The sequence below is a fragment of the Engystomops pustulosus genome, chromosome 6, assembly GCF_040894005.1.
Source record: "Engystomops pustulosus chromosome 6, aEngPut4.maternal, whole genome shotgun sequence".
In the NCBI taxonomy this organism is placed as follows: Eukaryota; Metazoa; Chordata; class Amphibia; order Anura; family Leptodactylidae; genus Engystomops; species Engystomops pustulosus.
In genome coordinates, this window is record NC_092416.1 from 86,573,943 (window position 1) to 86,591,334 (window position 17,392).

At 46.2% G+C, this 17,392-nt stretch overlaps 2 protein-coding genes across 4 annotated transcripts in view; one reads left to right on the forward strand and one right to left on the reverse strand.

The window, feature by feature from the left end:
• LOC140063936 (protein kinase C and casein kinase substrate in neurons protein 1-like) overlaps window positions 1-715 on the forward strand; it is a 56,950-nt gene extending 56,235 nt beyond the window's left edge. The window contains exon 10 of the mRNA XM_072110230.1: window positions 115-715. Within this exon, the coding sequence (XP_071966331.1) occupies window positions 115-230 (116 nt within the window). The 3' untranslated portion in view covers window positions 231-715. The remainder of the gene's footprint in view (window positions 1-114) is intronic.
• A 442-nt stretch (window positions 716-1,157) lies between these two features.
• MED25 (mediator complex subunit 25) overlaps window positions 1,158-17,392 on the reverse strand; it is a 33,784-nt gene continuing 17,549 nt past the window's right edge. For 2 of the 3 annotated variants that reach the window (XM_072110232.1, XM_072110231.1), the window contains exons 14-20: window positions 16,428-16,535; window positions 16,062-16,238; window positions 14,922-15,029; window positions 14,734-14,817; window positions 13,600-13,782; window positions 10,610-10,817; window positions 1,158-1,658 (exon numbers count right to left, since the gene is read on the reverse strand). In XM_072110232.1, coding sequence (XP_071966333.1) covers window positions 1,552-1,658; window positions 10,610-10,817; window positions 13,600-13,782; window positions 14,734-14,817; window positions 14,922-15,029; window positions 16,062-16,238; window positions 16,428-16,535 — 975 coding nt within the window. In that variant the 3' untranslated portion in view covers window positions 1,158-1,551. The remainder of the gene's footprint in view (window positions 1,659-10,609; window positions 10,818-13,599; window positions 13,783-14,733; window positions 14,818-14,921; window positions 15,030-16,061; window positions 16,239-16,427; window positions 16,536-17,392) is intronic. The other variant, XM_072110233.1, reaches the window with a different exon arrangement.

A 17,392-nucleotide genomic window follows, 5' to 3' on the forward strand; every position in this document is an offset into this window, starting at 1 on the left:
ACATTCTCTGTAGGCTTACTTACTCTCCAGAATACAGCAGTGTGAACAATGCCTTACAGTGTAACATCATACCCTTCATGTTTAACAAATCTCTAACTCAACTGTTGTAACCAGGTGATGAACTCACGAAAATTGAAGATGAAGATGAACAAGGCTGGTGTAAAGGTGTGACTGATCATGGTCAAGTTGGACTCTATCCGGCCAATTATGTTGAAGTTATTACAGGATAGCAGACCAATTCTGAAGAACGTCAGAAGCTCAGTATTTGGTGTATGACAATCAGCTCGACAGGAATTCATCTGGTCCTTATGCTGGGCTGGGGTTGACAAATGGCAGGGCTGATATAAGAGGGCATGAAAGTTTTTGGGTTGTCAGATTTGGAATACTTTTACCTATGTATCCTCCTTCCCAAGGGATTACCACTGTCTCAGTATTATTAGTGCCAGTCTGTCCTGCACTTAACTATTTTTTTTTATCTCCAAAAAAATTCTTCACTCTTGAACTGTAAAATGGCACAGAAGTCTCAGGAAACACTGTGCCAGGCTTGGACCATCTTCATACCAGTCCTATGGATGCTGCAGTATAATGTTGAGTGTGTGTTGCGTGTGCCTTTAAGCGCAGGTCTTGTGCATTACAAGACTGCCTCACTCTGGAAGGAATGTTTTTTGTGTTTTTTAGAGAAATGCTACAGCAATATAAAAAATAAAGTTCATGTAAGTGAAACTATTTGTCCATGTTTGCATATGTCGGAAACATTTCAAAAACTTGCGAGACAATTTTGCCATGTGTGCATGATGTTTGCCGCCCCTATATATTCTGCCCAAATAGACATTTGCATGAGTGCAGCTAGACATGAGTGCAGCTGGATCCAACACTTCAGTTCATCACCATTTACTTGGGACGAGACCTCCACCATCAAGTTTTAGTCTCCGTTCATATTCATGGCTGCTTAAAATTTGTTCTCACTGGCGACAAACTCCTCCAGTACAAATAATCTCCTATATAACAGAACAATCCTAGTTTTTAGTGGTAGGATACATTGTGGAAGAGAGAAGCAATTCCTCCACACAGATATTAGCAATATCTAAATTATTTTTCTGATTTATATAGTCACAACTTTAAAAAATACAACAAAATCAAAGAACACACAATTCATATATTCTAAAATATTTTTTTAATGCCACGAGGAAAAAAAAAATGCTACTTCATAGGAGACATTTTTTATGGACCAAGTTATAAAAACGGGTTAAATAAGTGAATTCCTTCAAGTCTGAAGACAGCACATTGCATGTAGATCCCATATGTGAATACCATAGGAAATCAGGGGAGTACAACCTGGCTGAGTGCTGCCTCACAGTGGAGGAAGATGGGAGTGCACATGGTTCGTGCAGGAAAATCCTCTGTGTGACGGAGTAGATCTGAAAGTCTCTAGGTGAAATTTTAGAAAGTAATTTGGTAGATTAATACCAATGTTTCTCTAGCAGTAATTTTTTTGAAGGTGACTGAGGGGTTGATTTACAGTTCACAAGAGGTGTGACCTCTACTATACTGTCAGATAAGGTCCATTAAGATATCCTCTTCCATGACACTCTGGGCCTGGACCTGCTGTAATCCTGGTTGAGGAACAGGACCTCGTGGACCTGTATTCATCATGACTCCTAAAATATCAAATTGGATAAAGACATGTTACTCAGCGTATATCGTACATAAAGAGGAGATCTCTTTTCTTCCGACAAGTCTGTTTTAGCAAATTCTTTTAATGCCAATAATACCACTGATCTGACCATATTAAATCAGTATCTGGTTCAGAGGTCGCACTAACATTTTTCCAGAAGGGTAAAAATACTCCTCTCACCATTTTTGAGGAGTATTTTTACCCGAGGAGGAGTATGAAAATTTCGGTAAAACACAGCACGCACACCACTACACTACACTACACTCACACAGCACGCACGCACACCACTACACTACACTACACTCACACAGCACGCACGCACACCACTACACTACACTACACTACACTCACACAGCACGCACACCACTACACTACACTACACTACACTCACACAGCACGCACGCACACCACTACACTACACTACACTACACTCACACAGCACGCACACCACTACACTACACTACACTACACTCACACAGCACGCACGCACACCACTACACTACACTACACTACACTCACACAGCACGCACACCACTACACTACACTACACTACACTCACACAGCACGCACACCACTACACTACACTACACTCACACAGCACGCACACTACACTACACTACACACAGCACGCACACTACACTACACTCACACAGCACACACAACACTACACTCACACAGCAAGCACACTACACTACACTCACACAGCACGCACACTACACTACACTCACACAGCACGCACACTACACTACACTCACACAGCACGCACACTACACTACACTCACACAGCACGCACACTACACTACACTCACACAGCACGCACACCACTACACTACACTCACACAGCACACCACTACACTACACTCACACAGCACGCACACCACTACACTACACTACACTCACACAGCACGCACACCACTACACTACACTCACACCACTACACTACACTCACACAGCACGCACACCACTACACTACACTCACACAGCACGCACACCGCTACACTACACTACACTCACACAGCACGCACACCGCTACACTACACTACACTCACACAGCACGCACACCGCTACACTACACTACACTCACACAGCACGCACACCGCTACACTACACTACACTCACACAGCACGCACACCGCTACACTACACTACACTCACACAGCACGCACACCGCTACACTACACTACACTCACACAGCACGCACACCGCTACACTACACTACACTCACACAGCACGCACACCGCTACACTACACTACACTCACACAGCACGCACACCGCTACACTACACTACACTCACACAGCACGCACACCGCTACACTACACTACACTCACACAGCACGCACACCGCTACACTACACTACACTCACACAGCACGCACACCGCTACACTACACTACACTCACACAGCACGCACACCGCTACACTAGACTCACACAGCACGCACACCACTACACTACACTACACTCACACAGCACGCACACTACACTACACTCACACAGCACGCACACTACACTACACTCACACAGCACGCACACTACACTACACTCACACAGCACGCACACTACACTACACTCACACAGCACGCACACCACTACACTACACTCACACAGCACGCACACCACTACACTACACTACACTCACACAGCACGCACACCACTACACTACACTACACTCACACAGCACGCACACCACTACACTACACTACACTCACACAGCACGCACACCACTACACTACACTACACTACACTCACACAGCACGCACACCACTACACTACACTACACTACACTCACACAGCACGCACACTACACTACACTACACTCACACAGCACGCACACTACACTACACTCACACAGCACGCACACTACACTACACTCACACAGCACGCACACTACACTACACTCACACAGCACGCACACTACACTACACTCACACAGCACGCACACTACACTACACTCACACAGCACGCACACTACACTACACTCACACAGCACGCACACTACACTACACTCACACAGCACGCACACTACACTACACTCACACAGCACGCACACTACACTACACTCACACAGCACGCACACTACACTACACTCACACAGCACGCACACTACACTACACTCACACAGCACGCACACTACACTACACTCACACAGCACGCACACTACACTACACTCACACAGCACGCACACTACACTACACTCACACAGCACGCACACCACTACACTACACTACACTCACACAGCACGCACACTACACTACACTCACACAGCACGCACACTACACTACACTCACACAGCACGCACACTACACTACACTCACACAGCACGCACACTACACTACACTCACACAGCACGCACACTACACTACACTCACACAGCACGCACACCACTACACTACACTCACACAGCACGCACACCACTACACTACACTCACACAGCACGCACACCACTACACTACACTCACACAGCACGCACACCACTACACTACACTCACACAGCACGCACACTACACTACACTACACTCACACAGCACGCACACTACACTACACTACACACAGCACGCACACTACACTACACTCACACAGCACGCACACTACACTACACTCACACAGCACGCACACTACACTACACTCACACAGCACGCACACTACACTACACTCACACAGCACGCACACTACACTACACTCACACAGCACGCACACTACACTACACTCACACAGCACGCACACTACACTACACTCACACAGCACGCACACTACACTACACTCACACAGCACGCACACTACACTACACTCACACAGCACGCACACTACACTACACTCACACAGCACGCACACTACACTACACTCACACAGCACGCACACTACACTACACTCACACAGCACGCACACCACTACACTACACTCACACAGCACGCACACCACTACACTACACTACACTCACACAGCACGCACACTACACTACACTCACACAGCACGCACACTACACTACACTCACACAGCACGCACACTACACTACACTCACACAGCACGCACACTACACTACACTCACACAGCACGCACACTACACTACACTCACACAGCACGCACACTACACTACACTCACACAGCACGCACACCACTACACTACACTCACACAGCACGCACACCACTACACTACACTACACTCACACAGCACGCACACCACTACACTACACTACACTCACACAGCACGCACACCACTACACTACACTACACTCACACAGCACGCACACCACTACACTACACTACACTCACACAGCACGCACACCACTACACTACACTACACTACACTCACACAGCACGCACACCACTACACTACACTACACTACACTCACACAGCACGCACACCACTACACTACACTCACACAGCACGCACACTACACTACACTACACTACACACAGCACGCACACTACACTACACTCACACAGCACGCACACTACACTACACTCACACAGCACGCACACTACACTACACTCACACAGCACGCACACTACACTACACTCACACAGCACGCACACTACACTACACTCACACAGCACGCACACTACACTACACTCACACAGCACGCACACTACACTACACTCACACAGCACGCACACTACACTACACTCACACAGCACGCACACTACACTACACTCACACAGCACGCACACTACACTACACTCACGCAGCACGCACACCACTACACTACACTCACACAGCACGCACACCACTACACTACACTCACACAGCACGCACACCACTACACTACACTCACACAGCACGCACAACACTACACTCACACAGCACGCACACAACACTACACTCACACAGCACGCACACAACACTACACTCACACAGCACGCACACTACACTACACTCACACAGCACGCACACTACACTACACTCACACAGCACGCACACTACACTACACTCACACAGCACGCACACCACTACACTACACTCACACAGCACGCACACCACTACACTACACTACACTCACACAGCACGCACACCACTACACTACACTACACTCACACAGCACGCACACCACTACACTACACTACACTCACACAGCACGCACACCACTACACTACACTCACACAGCACGCACACCACTACACTACACTCACACAGCACGCACACCACTACACTACACTCACACAGCACGCACACCACTACACTACACTCACACAGCACGCACACCACTACACTACACTACACTCACACAGCACGCACACCACTACACTACACTACACTCACACAGCACGCACACCACTACACTACACTACACTCACACAGCACGCACACTACACTACACTCACACAGCACACACAACACTACACTCACACAGCACGCACACTACACTACACTCACACAGCACGCACACTACACTACACTCACACAGCACGCACACTACACTACACTCACACAGCACACACACTACACTCACACAGCACGCACACCACACTACACTACACTCACACAGCACGCACACTACACTACACGCACACTACACTCACACAGCACGCACACTACACTACACTCACACAGCACGCACACCACTACACTACACTCACACAGCACGCACACCACTACACTACACTCACACAGCACGCACACCACTACACTACACTACACTCACACAGCACGCACACCACTACACTACACTACACTCACACAGCACGCACACCACTACACTACACTACACTCACACAGCACGCACACCACTACACTACACTACACTCACACAGCACGCACACCACTACACTAAACTACACTCACACAGCACGCACACCACTACACTAAACTACACTCACACAGCACGCACACCACTACACTACACTACACTCACACAGCACGCACACCACTACACTACACTACACTCACACAGCACGCACACCACTACACTACACTACACTCACACAGCACGCACACCACTACACTACACTACACTCACACAGCACGCACACCACTACACTACACTACACTCACACAGCACGCACACCACTACACTACACTACACTCACACAGCACGCACACCACTACACTACACTACACTCACACAGCACGCACACCACTACACTACACTCACACAGCACGCACACCACTACACTACACTACACTCACACAGCACGCACACCACTACACTACACTCACACAGCACGCACACCACTACACTACACTCACACAGCACGCACACCACTACACTACACTACACTCACACAGCACGCACACCACTACACTACACTCACACAGCACGCACACCACTACACTACACTACACTACACTCACACAGCACGCACACCACTACACTACACTACACTACACTCACACAGCACGCACACTACACTACACTACACACAGCACGCACACTACACTACACTCACACAGCACACACAACACTACACTCACACAGCACACACACAACACTACACTCACACAGCACGCACACTACACTACACTCACACAGCACGCACACTACACTACACTCACACAGCACGCACACTACACTACACTCACACAGCACGCACACTACACTACACTCACACAGCACGCACACCACTACACTACACTACACTCACACAGCACGCACACCACTACACTACACTACACTCACACAGCACGCACACCACTACACTACACTACACTCACACAGCACGCACACCACTACACTACACTACACTCACACAGCACGCACACCACTACACTACACTCACACAGCACGCACACCACTACACTACACTACACTCACACAGCACGCACACCACTACACTACACTACACTCACACAGCACGCACACCACTACACTACACTCACACAGCACGCACACCACTACACTACACTCACACAGCACGCACACCACTACACTACACTCACACAGCACGCACACCACTACACTACACTCACACAGCACGCACACCACTACACTACACTACACTCACACAGCACGCACACCACTACACTACACTACACTCACACAGCACGCACACCACTACACTACACTCACACAGCACGCACACCACTACACTACACTACACTCACACAGCACGCACACTACACTACACTCACACAGCACACACAACACTACACTCACACAGCACGCACACTACACTACACTCACACAGCACGCACACTACACTACACTCACACAGCACGCACACTACACTCACACAGCACGCACACCACACTACACTACACTCACACAGCACGCACACTACACTACACTACACTCACACAGCACGCACACTACACTCACACAGCACGCACACTACACTACACTCACACAGCACGCACACCACTACACTACACTCACACAGCACGCACACCACTACACTACACTCACACAGCACGCACACCACTACACTACACTCACACAGCACGCACACCACTACACTACACTACACTCACACAGCACGCACACCACTACACTACACTACACTCACACAGCACGCACACCACTACACTACACTACACTCACACAGCACGCACACCACTACACTAAACTACACTCACACAGCACGCACACCACTACACTAAACTACACTCACACAGCACGCACACCACTACACTACACTACACTCACACAGCACGCACACCACTACACTACACTACACTCACACAGCACGCACACCACTACACTACACTACACTCACACAGCACGCACACCACTACACTACACTACACTCACACAGCACGCACACCACTACACTACACTACACTCACACAGCACGCACACCACTACACTACACTACACTCACACAGCACGCACACCACTACACTACACTACACTACACTCACACAGCACGCACACCACTACACTACACAGCACGCACACCACTACACTACACTACACTCACACAGCACGCACACCACTACACTACACTACACTCACACAGCACGCACACCACTACACTACACTACACTACACTCACACAGCACGCACACCACTACACTACACTACACTCACACAGCACGCACACCACTACACTACACTACACTCACACAGCACGCACACCACTACACTACACTACCACAGCACGCACACCACTACACTACACTACACTACACTACACTACACTACACTACACTCACACAGCACGCACACCACTACACTACACTACACTCACACAGCACGCACACCACTACACTACACTACACTCACACAGCACGCACACCACTACACTACACTACACTCACACAGCACGCACACCACTACACTACACTCACACAGCACGCACACCACTACACTACACTACACTCACACAGCACGCACACCACTACACTACACTACACTCACACAGCACGCACACCACTACACTACACTACACTCACACAGCACGCACACCACTACACTACACTACACTCACACAGCACGCACACCACTACACTACACTACACTCACACAGCACGCACACCACTACACTACACTACACTCACACAGCACGCACACCACTACACTACACTACACTCACACAGCACGCACACCACTACACTACACTACACTCACACAGCACGCACACCACTACACTACACTACACTACACTCACACAGCACTACACTACACTACACTACACTCACACAGCACGCACACCACTACACTACACTACACTCACACAGCACGCACACCACTACACTACACTACACTCACACAGCACACACAACACTACACTACACTACACTCACACAGCACGCACACCACTACACTACACTACACTCACACAGCACACACAACACTACACTACACTACACTCACACAGCACGCACACCACTACACTACACTACACTACACTCACACAGCACGCACACCACTACACTACACTACACTACACTCACACAGCACGCACACCACTACACTACACTACACTACACTCACACAGCACGCACACCACTACACTACACTACACTACACTCACACAGCACGCACACCACTACACTACACTACACTCACACAACACACAGCACGCACAACACTACACTCACACAGCACGCACAACACTACACTACACTCACACAGCACACACAACACTACACTACACACAGCATGCACAACACTACAGTACACTACTCACACAACACTACACTCACACAATACACAGCACGCACAACACTACACTACACACAGCACGCACAACACTACACTACACACAGCACGCACAACACTACAGTACACTCAGCACGCACAACACTACAGTACACTACTCACACAACACTACAGTGCACTCAGCACGCACAACACTACAGTACACTACTCACACAACACTACACTCACACAGCACACACAAGACTACACTCACACAGCACACTACACTCACCCGGCCTTGATCTTAAGTCCAGTCGCCCCTCTGTCCACATGTCTCCCCTGTGGCCGGTGCTCTCACTCCGGGTCTCTCCGGCACGCCCCTTAGTCACGTGCCCCGCTGAGCGGCCCGGCGATCGCGCTAGTGACATTTCCCTCTTTTGCAGCGCGCGCCAGGCCGCTCAGCCTGTGCGCTACAGGGAATAATTGCCATGCGTTCTTTTACGCATGGCAATTATTTTGGGGGGTAATGGCGCCTCATCACGCGTCTATGACGCGTGGTGAGGCGTTAATGCGACCTCTGATCTGGTTAATTTAATGTGCTGCAAACCTAAACAGGTAACATCTAAATTATAAAATAATAACTTATTTCTAGGATGAATTAAAGGGGCCCAGTATAAAATAGAGTTTTTAGAAGAGATATTCCAGAAATTAGCTTTTACTAAAATGGACAGGTAGTAATAATGACAAGTTCTCTTCTAACCTTTTCACAAACTTTGCAGTAACAGCAGTCACAATTTGGAATAAAAAAAACAAAACAAACAAAAAAACCACATCCCATAAAATCATGGATAAGACACAAGACAGACACAAGAGGCACATGTCTATGTAAAGAAACCCTGCTGGGTTGATCAGACTTACCTGGCATTGGTGCACGTTGTGCCATTTGATTGCCCCACTGCTGTGTTGGGGCCTGATGCATAAGAGACTGCCCTGAGATCTGCAACTGTGGCTGGCCGGGGGCCTGGTGAGGCATTTGTTGCCCCAGTGCTTGGTGAGGGAGCATGCCTTGTGCTGCCTGCTGCATGTGATGCAAAGGCTGCTGGGCCTGAGGAACGGTGGCCTGAGGCTGTAAAAACACAGGATTTGGAAGACACTTAATAATTTGACAATACTTTGTTGATACAAAAAATATTCTGAATTACCAGCAGCAAAATAGTATAACTGTACTGTTCAGGCGACCGCTATAAATGCAAACACTGCAGACCCTGTAGATATAGTCTGGTCCCAGAGCTCAGAGAACTGAATAAGGCACAATAGGAGCAGGTACATCTAGTGCTCGGTTACATAAACATCACTTGGTCCATATGAACCCCTTTAGGTTATCAGCTGTGTACAAATGTGAAAATTGGAGATGGTTCTCCTCTCTGGAGAAGGTCAGGCTAGCTCAGGTTATGGTGAGCTGGGCCGCTATCTGGCACACAAGGTGTCCAACGCCCAATGGTGACATCACCCACATCTGGTCTCCATCAGCCACATGCACACATTTAGTTATCGGAACAGAAATTATTTCCACTCTGGTGCTCAGAGTTTTAATGGAGAATTTGCTGCAGATTGACAAATGAAAAAGTGTGATAAGTACTGGCAGAAGGTGCGGGATAGGGCTGGGACTGGTCACACTACAATATACAACATGCATCAGCTAGGGTTTTATATATACATGTAGAAATGAACAGAACGTTAAGAAGCTAAAGTACCAAATTACAGCTGTTCACATTGGCTACATTGTGGCCGGCATCTCTGTTTGTTGCAGGTGGTGAAAGGTCCTCTTTAAGTAACTCCCTATTAATTATTTACCAATAATAAAAGCTCTGTCTGCTGACAGTAAATGAGAAAACCCTAGTTCAGTGTCCAGGAAAATGTTATGGCACAAATACAGGTAATACAAATACTATGTTAACAACAGTGCAAAGAAACTCTAAGAACAAAGCTTAAATCACAAGACAACATAGTCGATGAATAAAGACAAATGCTACAGTGAGATCACCACATTGAACAATCTAGGAATTAGAAAAACAAACAACAGCGACATCATAGTCCAAAAATAATAATAACAAAGACATCATAATGAACACAATCTAGTAATAGGAAACACAGAGGAGACATCACAATGGACACAGCCTAGGAGTAAGATGGATACTATAGTAAAAGGAATACAAAAAAAACACTACTGGAAGTCCCTGACTTAGGTGACACCTGTCATCAGGTCTGTGTCACTATTTCTGGCACCACTACCTGTTGGAGCTGCTCACAAGGATCCATCCCAACCTTTATCTAGTCAATTCATACATTAATCATTATAAAATCATCTTTTCTTTATTATGTAAATGAGGCTGGTCACATGGTCATTGACACATGTCACCCCTCCCCTCTCCTCCCCCTGCTCAGGTCTGTGTGTAATGTATAGTAAGGCATTGGTAGTGTGTGCTGCATCTGCTGACATGTTGCATCCTCCTAATACACATGTGAGACACAAACATCAGCTACACAAGTACCTGACGTGTTCTGCTATAACATGGCTGCATCCTGGAGCGGTTGTATCTCTCCTATACACACACACAGGCTGCATGGGGCGTGGCCAGCACTAGGGAGCACATGGAGGAGCCATTACACCATTATACCTCACACCATTAGACAGGCTGTCAGTCAAGCACTGGGGGTGTGGCTGTGCCTCCCACTCATGAATAAGCTGGGCAGCTTGAATATGCTAATGACTCATTGGACATTTCACAGGTAATTTGCATACAGCTTTAGGACCTTATTGCTTAAGTTTACAAGCATGTAGAGGGACAATGCAGGGATAGAGGCAATGCTCTCTAATGGCAGTTTATGAAAATATATTTAGTTTAGGGGGTTATTTTGCCTGACGGGTTCTCTTTAAGGACGCCTGACTTAAAGACTAACCTCTCTGTCCACTGTGACCTCTGATGAAGCTCTCAGAATGTTACTTTAGTCCCAGACGACAATGATCAGCTGTAAGGTGTCAGTAATGTTGTTCCCATGACAGCAAAACATTTAATCCAATTATCACAGGAAATAAGTTTTTTGTCCAGAGTTCCAATTATAAAACATGCCAGTTACAACTGATACACAAATTCAACTTAAAGGGGTTGGCCAGTTTTCCATAAATCTGTTCCATTAAACAGGTCTCTGCATGTTTCCCTGTTATTCACATGCTGCACTTTGCCTCTCTAGACAACTTCTGGTTTCTCCCTCCTTCAGTGCCTCTATAATGGCAGCCTCCAGTGTGTTTATTTTCTATCTATCCATCTCACTGACAGACAGGGGAGAGGGGGCAGCACTCAATCTCCTGATCCTCCTTTGTTTACATAGTCTACACACAGCAATAAAGGAAGCATCAGGGATGATGAATCAATTGGTGGGCATTCAGGGATTATTATTAAGGCAGTGACGGCACATGGGCAATGTTATAGAGTGGCCAGCCCCTTTCGGTACAAATCTCAAGAACCTATCCTATAAATAACTTGGGGACTGCAGTATGACATAGAAACCGGTTAGCTATAAACCGTTTAGCCCTGTGCTGCCCCCTGATTTGTGTTGCAATCTGCTTATGTGAGCAGTGATATTTCCTGACTTGTAATATAGAATGTGTGCTGTAAAATAAGCAGCATCAAATGCATCCATGGAATAAGGAGGATAGTCCAGACTAGATAGACCAAACTGTCTAAAGGAGAAAACGGTTTCCCATTGCAACCAATCAAAGAACACCTTACAAGTGCTTTTGAATATTAAAAGCAATGCTGTGAATGGACATCCAAGAGTTTTTTTTTTCTGTAGAGCCCAAGGGAATAGCAAGTACCGAAAAAAACAAGTTTGCATATGATACTCACAGGCTGCTGGCTGAGCAGTAGGTTTCGGAGTTGGGGGTTGGCACCAGGATTCTGGGGTCGAAGCATGGTTCCTGCCTGTGGGTTCTGAGGCTGACCAGGTGCTTGCACTGTCGCCTGTGTTGCTTGTTGAGGTGCCTGGGTGGGACCCTGAGGTGCCTGTTGTTGCTGCATTCTGATCTGTAACTGAAAAGAACAATTGACATCCCCTGGTCAGTGAAAAGTTTTTTTTTTAATTAAATTTTTATGGTGTTTACTAGTGAACGTGTTCTAATAACTGAACAAGGATTGCTACTTAAAGAGGTTCTTCAGTGACGGCTCCTCTCAGTGTACAAATGTGAATACAATGGACGCCCAATGTAACTTTGTGTATAAAGTGGATCACCTCTTTAATACTTCAGTGGGTGTGGTAGAACAAGATCACCAGGTACTTGGATGGTGTACTGCCCACATGTTATTTGAATATTGTATAAACATACATATTTAGTGCATTATTAGTGGAGTTCATTGTGTTGGAGAGGTGCATGGCAATTCACGTCACTCTGTGCCATTCACTTGAATGGGACAGAGCTGCATATAGAGAAGCTACAGAATCTATAACAATGTGCCTCAAAAATGAGGAGAACTCAAAATGCTGAATACTTTCAGATATTAAGCTCCTATGCTAAGGAAGATGTATTTTTATATTAAACATTGATAGTTTGTTCCAGAAACGCTATGGGACCAACATCTATCTCTAGAAAAGGGCTCTAACACTGTAGAAGTGCATGGATATAGCAATGCACATGCCAGGCCATCTCCCAAGGCAGTATAAAGCAGAAAACACGGGTTCTGTATCAATCTGACATTTTAAGTAACTCCCGTGGATAAGCGATTAATGTTATAGACGGGAGTAGCCCTTTAAAATTGACTGCTCCAGGTGTGTGGTGTTGTAAAATACTGCATATAGAGCTTAGGTATATAACCAGCAGCTAGCCTAAACAAGCAGAGCTGCAGCTCAACGACTAGTCGGTTTAATAGGTTCTAAAGAGTTGTTTTAAAGTCCTGGTCAAACCCGGTAAATTCACCACCAGTTCTGAGTGCTTGTCAGCAGAATCTAGGCTGGATGCTGAGTGTGAGATTACTGTGGACGCTCACCAGATTCTGTGATCTCGGTTGTTCATCCATCATAGTTACCTGGTTCACAGATGGCATGCCTTGAGCTACCTGCTGCCCGGGCAACTACAACATAATGGAGAGAAAGTTACAATTTAGTATCAATATAAAGGGTTATTATTAGCAAATAAAGCAGAACAACCAGTGATCAGCACTGATGAAGGCTCTACCTGTTGTGCTACCGTCTGTGTCACTGGCAGAGGACCAGGCTGCTTGGATAAGAAGGCTTGAGGGTTGGGTTGTACAGTCCCAGCTCCCATAGGCTGAGCAGCCCCCATCTTGAAAAACAAAATGACATAAGCAGGGTCACAGTTCGTATGTGTTTTCTGAGGGACACAGACAATATTCAAGTTTTTGTGTTGTTGCCTATAAACAAATGGAGCAGAAACGTGCCAAGCAATAAGGACCTAATGTAAACCTAGACTTGATTGGCATATTACTCAAGGAAAAGCCTAAAAACGTGTGAAAATTTCTTTGTTTTTGGACCCAAATTAACTCCCTAGCAAACACACGGTCGAACAAGGAAGCGTGGTTGTGCTTGATGTTCCATCTCAACCTCATTCACAAGAATGGGTCCTTGCTGAAACGAGGAATGATAAATGGGAGTGATGTCTGGACTGGGCTGCGCCACAACACTTCAAATTGGTGACCGGCAGGGATGTAAAATGTCAGACCCCAGTCGATCCGATACTGATCTCTAATCCCAAGGTGAGGTTCAATATCTAAAGACACAGAATTCCCTAGGTATAAGATTTTGTTATCTGCAACTGCAGAATTAAAGAATCAGAAGATCAATGTTTATCAGTACATTTAAAGTTTAAAGAACTTCCAAAATGTGAACATTATTAACTTAAAGGGGTTATCCATGTTTAAGAAATAACTTTGGGCCGGGCTTTTTTAAAAAAAATTAAAAAAATAAAACGTGTAGTCACCTCCTTGGGGCTGCTGGTATCCCATGCCGTGGTCCCTCTGATCTGTGCCCCTGTTTATTTACAGGGGCACAGAATCTGCGCACAGGGAGCTTCCGGTCGGAGAGGTGGCCGGCCACACCCATCCTTCCCTATCTCTCAGCATTGTAGGGTGCTGGGAGATGGTGGCGGATGGAAGCTTCCAGCCGGCTGGAATCTCCCTGTGCGCCTCTGTAAACAAATGGACCACAATAGTAAGCATTGTGGTCATACAATGGCCATCAACAGGTGTCCTCATGACAGCAGTCTATAAATCAAACTTTCATTTTACAATTTAGCACAACCTGGTTACATCCAAGAGAAGTTGACAGTGAAAATACAGTATTAAAGCTTCCTTCTTACACTCCGATTCTGCATCTGTACTTGTTTGTGATTGGTGATCACTTGCCGGATGCCATTAACAAAGCCGCTCTGATCATATGGAATCAAACCCATGAAGATCTTCTTTTTGGATGAGTACAAAAGCATGAGAACCCTCACTTCACATGGAGTCGTGTGAGGAAAATGCACACAGCCGGCCTTAAACATAGATAAAAGTAAGAAATTATTAGACCACACTAATATGGAACGTGTCGATCTAGGGAAGGACAGGCAATGGTCTTCCAATATATTTATGGTTAGAATTGTACATGCAGAAATATGAATCCATTATAGACTGTTACAAGACATTAAACATGCTGAAATAGTGATCATATAATGTTTACTTACAAACCCGTTACCCATGATACGGTAGAGACCCTTCAGAGATTCCAGATCCTTGTTGGTGAAGTGGAATTGCACCATTCGAGAGTTCCTAAATAAGGGTCCCAAGGTTGTCTGCAACAAGATAAATGCAACACTTTATTCATCCCTATAGATAGGGTTCTTACTTTTAAGGTGGGTGTGGGTTAGCAGCAGTTTTATAGTAGTTATAATACTTCTCCTATGCACTGTAAAATATAACAGTTACATTCTTGTATATATGGTGCAGTATTATAGTAGTAATGGAACAATAGACGAGAAATGGAGGGTTCCAGCACTCAGTATCCCCTCCTATTCCAGACCTGCTGTCAGTAAGCTGTCTTTTTTTTTCATTTGGTCTGTAAAATTATAGTTGTTATATTCTTGTACATAGGGGGCAGTATTATAGTAGTTATATTCTTGTATATAGGGGCAGTATTATAGCAATTATATTCTTGTACATAGGGGGCAGTATTATAGTAGTTATATTCTTGTATATAGGGGCAGTATTATAGCAATTATATTCTTGTACAGAGGGGGAAGTATTATAGTAGTTATATTCTTTTCACCTCAGGCAGCAAAAAGCAAGAATCAGCCTTGTGCAGCAGATAATAAGTATGAATACCTGGCTAGCTGCAGGTAGGGCAAAGTAATGGGGTCTATCAGAGCCCCTGTGTGCAGCCAGTTATTCACAATTATTACCTGCTGCATAAGTTCAGATAATTACCATCATCATTACTATAGTCTGTTATTTAATGTACAAATACAGATTTATGCAGTAGTGGCTTCTGGGGGGAATTTGCGCTGTACTGTAGTTTTTGGCGCATCTAGGGTTTTGGTTAATAGTGCGGCCCCCTTAAAGGTAGCAGTATGACAATGTGGCCCTTAGAGTGAAAAAGGTTGTGCACCCCCGCTGTAGTACCTAGTGCTTTTTGTGTCGTATTATTAAAGAA